General features: G+C 36.5%; 1 protein-coding gene across 1 annotated transcript; it reads left to right on the forward strand.

The window, feature by feature from the left end:
- The first annotated feature begins 134 nt into the window (after window positions 1–134).
- LOC134679429 (uncharacterized) lies at window positions 135–3,481 on the forward strand. Its single transcript, XM_063538334.1, has 4 exons — window positions 135–267; window positions 411–769; window positions 891–1,077; window positions 3,170–3,481. Exons 2-4 carry the CDS (start codon window positions 420–422, stop codon window positions 3,428–3,430), a joined length of 798 nt encoding a protein of 265 aa, XP_063394404.1. The 5' UTR covers window positions 135–267; window positions 411–419; the 3' UTR covers window positions 3,431–3,481.
- The last annotated feature ends 2,521 nt before the right edge of the window (window positions 3,482–6,002 follow it).

Here is a 6,002-nt window from a genome sequence, read left to right on the forward strand (position 1 = left end):
TCGCTTCGACAACGAAAACCATTATGTCTCTCTATCACACTTCCGTATTAGTGCGACAGTGACAGTTGCGTTTCGATCGCTACGGAGCGTAAGCGATCGGCATCTTGGCTACGCGGCCTGTGCGTAAACACTTGTCAAGTTGTCTCAGTAAGTAAAGTTGCGAAACTTGTAAAGAAAGTTATTTTGTTTGTTGTCCTAGATTCATATATGAACGCATTAGTTCTAAAATATAAATTTCGTGTTCACTAGGAAGTTACGCTTGGTCAGGTAAGTAGATGCTGCTTCAGCATTATGTCAAGTTGCCCGATCATTTGCAGGATCACACCTATTTTTATAGTGAATCGTTATCTTTTACAATTACTCACTGTTGTCAAAGTGTTTGTGGCCCAATAAGTTACGTTTGTTTTCAGGTACTCATAATGAATCAGTTCGTAATCGAGAGACGCCTGTGCATATGTTACGGGATGCTGGCGCTGCTGCTCACGATAGCGGTGGTCTTCGTCGCCATCCCTTTTAACCATTGGCGCACGACGCTTAATGTCTGTCCAGGGAACTATTTTGAGAACACTAATTGTGGATGTATATTTTATGGCATCACTACATATAGAAACTTTAATGGGGGCCACCACTCCAGGTGCATGTATGCCACATTGGCACCGGTACCTATATTAATATATGCTATAATCATGGCTCTGTTTCACATGTACAGAGTTTGTATAAACAATGTTGGCAGATATGAGGATGAAAAGTCTACCTCTATGCAGGAAATGTGAGTGAAAATAGTATTCAATTATTATTGTTATAACAAAATATTAAGAACTAAGGTTTAGTCAAAAAATTGAAAATAAAATAAAATTCAAACTGTACTGTACTGTACTGATTGTTTACAGAGAGGGACAATCAATAGTTGTGACATCAAGGGCAAGAGTGGCCCAACGCAATGATTCTGTGATTTACTGCTGGGTTCCGTCAGCTACTATTGGTGCAATATTCTGTATTTACAACTTGGTTCATGCAGCTATTATAACAGATGGATTTGTTAAAACCTGTAACCAGTATCGAAGCTACCTTGTCACGGTATTTATTTTTAAATGTCTTATTTTACACTTTAGTTTTCATACCCTGAGTTAGCACACATAAGTTTATCATTATTTGCTTTCCATCAATAACATGAAAATAATATGTGTTTTCCTCACATTACTAAGCCTTCTACCTAAATAAGTATTAAATACCTTGCAAAAGTCTGTCATCAGATCAAAGGCATTCGTTTTATGCCTTTAAAAATGGTTGGAGTTGGTTGGAGGAGGCTTTTACCCAAACGGGGTCCATATAAAACTATCATAGTTTCATGTCAAATAATATATTTATAAAACTGTTAAAACTATGGAAGAAATAAAGCTTTAATAAAAAAAACCTTGCAAAAGTCACATAAGTCATACTAAACTCCAATCATTTATTTAGCTAATAGGCCACAAGGGTACTCTTATACATTAAGAAGTTTAACTAAGTTGTTTAATAAGCAAAAAAAAAGATATCTCTACAAATACACAAATTATAGTTAAAAATTAAATAACAAATAGTCTAAAGTTAATTGGAGGAGTAAAAGTCTAGTAGTCAAAATTGCCTTTGTCAGGTTAGTCATAACAGCAGGTTTAATTGGACCTAATTTAGCTGTAACCTTTTCCAAATAGCATCAGTTAAGTAACCATTAGTGAACCTTGTAGTGTTGCAATAAGGGCCAGAATTATGTAGTTAGCTGCACTGTACAGGGCACACCCACATAGATATCATGCAATTAAGAGTGCTGCCAGTTTTTAAATTCAAAGGGATATAGCACAGAACAAGTAGTTGATACAGTGTGGATTAAAGCAAATGTTATAGTATTGCACCATCTACAAGAATTTATTTTAAAATAATTGTATCTAGATGTTAGGTAATAGAATAGATTAGCAACAGAACAAGAAAAAAAACATTTTAAAATATTCTGTTTTAAGTTTATTTATGTATAGTTCGTTTTTTTAGCATTAGAAAATAGTTAAACAATCTTGACATGTCATTTTATTGAAAAACACTTGAAAAATAAGTCACGGCAAATATGTATGAATGATGAATCATATACGATTATTTACATTCTTTTGTTTTCATAAGTATTAGTTAGTGATTTTTAAAAAGCGTTTTTCAATTAAAAGTCACGTCAAGTTTGCGTAGTCTTTTTCTAATGGTAACAAATAACGAACTATAGTAAACAGAACTCGCCTCGGTCTTGACTAGTTTACAGTAGTAGCAATATTGACCGGTACACCTAATGGTTTTGTTTGCTATGACAACATGTTACAATAGTTTTGTCACGAATGCCAAACACTAGCCGTTCGGTTGGCGCAACGTGCTAAGTTACGTAAACTTGACACATGCCATTGAAATGTTAATTGTTCAATTAACGCCACATAAACTTGAATGTTCATTCTTCAACAGATACAATGGCCCTCTGTTAACAGATATAAAAGCTCTTAGCTTTTGCCTGAGTTCAATCCACGTTCAATCTTCCATGATATTCTAGTAAAACATTTTTCTTTTTCTCTAAATATAGCGCGGTCCGCCCACTAAAACCGGAGGACGTGCGTGTTTCATTTTATACATATTATAATATAATAATAAAATTAAAGTGAAACTCGCCGAATATAATTATAAATTAATTGACAAATATAAATAATTACCTGCTACTTAGCATTAGCATCGTTGCTGCCATGTAGTGTGTAGGCATATTATTTCACATCATTATTAATAAGTCATTAACGATCGTTAACAATATGTACTTGTAATGTACTAACAGAGGACTGGACTGAGTAAAGGACCCCAGACCTAAAGAATAGAAAATGTGGTGTGTGATTTCAGAGTCCTGAACAAGTCTCTAGGAGTGCTACCACTGTTTCCGAGTTTAATTTCGACTAATTTTGTACTAGATAACAAAGTATTTACTTTAAGGTTGAATATACGTTTGAATGGACTCTGAAACAGTGGTAGCACTCCTAGAGACTTTTGTTCAGGACTCTGAAATCTATAACATATCAAAATCTCAAGATATTTAACTAGAACCACATTTTCCATAATTTAGCTACGGGGTCCTTTAGTCTAGATTCTTTATTTTGTAACATCAATTAAAATGTTGCAGGAACTTCGTGCTGCCGGAGACCAAACTACCGCCATTCACTTCCGCCTCAGCTGTCAAGCTATTTACGATTATATGGACTACATACAGAAAAACCCGAACGGCATAGTCACTCAAGGGGAGTATTACATAAACACAGGTTTGCTCCTGCAGTTGGCCATCATAGCCTCCTGGGTGTCGGTAGCCCTCTGGATGGCGGTGGTCGTGTTCACGACCATGCGCGCATACAAGGAGCGTCACGTGCTCACATGCTGCGGGCAGTAATTATTTTCTTATTCTTATTATTTTCGATAACGGTATAAAGGGGAAATTTCCCGTCTCCTACCGTAATTTGAGTCGATTAACCCACAATCCGTTGCTAAGTGTGGTTCGGGTTTGAAGGTTTACAGTTGGTTAAAGAACCTACCAGCAGGTAGTTAGCACTTGTACCAGTCAAACAGTATTTACTGCTGTTTTAGAACTCTATGTTAATTGCCTTAAACAGGCTAAACTGTGTCACGTTTGTCTTTAATGACGTAAGAAATAATAAGTAACTCAACCAAGAAACCAAATTATGTGGTTAGAATGGTTTTCCGGGTCAAGGTCCGAGTCAGGGTACAATTGAATTGAGTCATAGGGCCATCTGGGCCACCCGACACTAGCGTTGACTAGACGCCAACGCTCGAGAGACGCTAAAGTGTGGGTGGCTGTTACCGAACGCCATGTGCTAACCGAACAGTGTAGTGAGTGTTCATACTTAGTAAATAAATAAGAAATATTCCATACGATACAATATCTTACATTGTACCATTTTTATAGCGCTACATGCGTGGCAGATTCTAGCGTTTTCCCGTTTTGTAAAGGAAAGCGACTACAAACAGCGCCCACCGAGCGGGTTCCCGGCACTTTGTGTTAAATACAGGTTTGGCCAACATATTATGCACTTATTAAAAATTCTTAAAAAAATTGTATAAATGTAATTATGTATCTTTTTATTTTTTTCAGCCTAACAACAATTTAATGTTATTTATTTTTTAACAAATTTCCTCATCCAGATGACCTGCGGCTCGTCGCTGGCACTCTTGCAATCGACTTGCAGGAGTGCCAGCGACGAACTTTGGAAAACTCGCTGTCACTTGCGTCGGGGGATTGCGGTACTCGCAGTAACGTTTCCTTGATTATTTTCAACTTAGGCGCAGACCTTACACCTTGTGATTTTTTCTGTGGGGATGACTGGAGAGTCAAGTGTTTTGTAAACTCATGACAATACACCAATTAAAATAAAACATTAACGATAAGATTGCTATGATCCGCCGCAGCATGTGTCAGCAAGTTCAAATTTTATATAGTCGATTTCAGGAGTGCCAACGACGAGACGGACATGTAATTCGATCCATAAGAAAAAAATGGCATCAAATTCTTGTCAGAAAGACCAAATGAAATTAAGAATATCTTGTATAGAAATAATATCAATTTTTCAAATGTACAAAAATTGTTGGCCTTCCCTGTATCATTCTGCTGTGACCGCCTTACGCTTTCCTTACTGGGAAAAAATGGTCACATCTAGTCGTATTTCCATGTGAAATCACTGAGGGCCCAAAATTGCTTACCCACAATACTACCACACCACTCAAAAGAACCGTATGGTGCATACTATACGGGTAATTAATACGTACCTCGGATATTTCCGAGGTACAGGCGATAACCACCCTAATTCCATCATAAAGAGTCCTTTTCGGAACTATCTATTAGACAATTGGAATTACCCGACTACACTTTATATATACTTTACATTAGAAAATTCATTCAGTGTTTATTGTATTTTATTCATAAACATTATTGTACAAAAGCGCGATCTACATTGTATTTCAATCTAGTCAGATTGTGCGTGAAAATTTCGTATGGAAACAAACAAAAAGTGTGTTCAATTTAGTTCATGACTTAACATATAAGCTTTACTTGTCGTGTTGTGCTTTTTTGCGTCCGTAATTAATAATAAGTTACCGTTAGGTATATCTGCTTAAGATAATTAACCACGGGCTGCCGAGTCACCTAATATTATGAATGACCACATATCTAATGTAATGTCTATAATGCAGACCACATGAGCTCATCAGCTCATGTTCATATTTACGTTACAGACTTCTATAATTATGTAGGTAGTTATCTATCAGGTTATCACGCAAGGAATTTGTTATTCGCCACACCAACTCGATCAACTCGTAAAGTTTACGCTTCAATAAGTGATTCTTACAACTGAGAAAGTTGCAGTTTATCCAAAAGAGCCATGACTCGGGAACAAATATCTGTGTTCATCACACAAATACTTAAATGTCCTTCGAAATTCGAACCATCAGTTTCACTGGCAGGGTCCAAAAGAGTGCCAAAGTAATTAGATGAAAATTTTGAGTTGTTTCCTCGTGTCAAATTTAATAGCTTTCATTCAAATCTAAATTTGTACCTAATGATTTACAGTTAGTTTCTTCCTCGTGTTGGTGTGGTGTACATGTTTGTTTCACTCCTGTGATGGTGGAGACCCGTGGGCGCTTCCATTGAGACGTTCACTGCCGGCAGCTACACTTACATACAGTGTGTTTAGTTGATCGTGTGTGAATTGGTTAGGGTGACGAACTTACGTACCCAATTTCTTTGCCACCCGGCGCAGTGAATATATGTGTTTATAGTCTGGCTATTCATTTTTTCAGTAGCAGAGCAACAGAATACATGTTTATCCTTTGATTTGCAGTGGTAATACTAATATCTTGATATGAAAGTAGAAACGAGTTGTTTGTTCCGTGACATAATCTTTATAATGAAATGATTAGCCAGACTTCTTATAAAAATTAATTATTCGTAT

This window comes from Cydia fagiglandana, chromosome Z (assembly GCF_963556715.1).
Source record: "Cydia fagiglandana chromosome Z, ilCydFagi1.1, whole genome shotgun sequence".
NCBI lineage: Eukaryota > Metazoa > Arthropoda > Insecta > Lepidoptera > Tortricidae > Cydia > Cydia fagiglandana.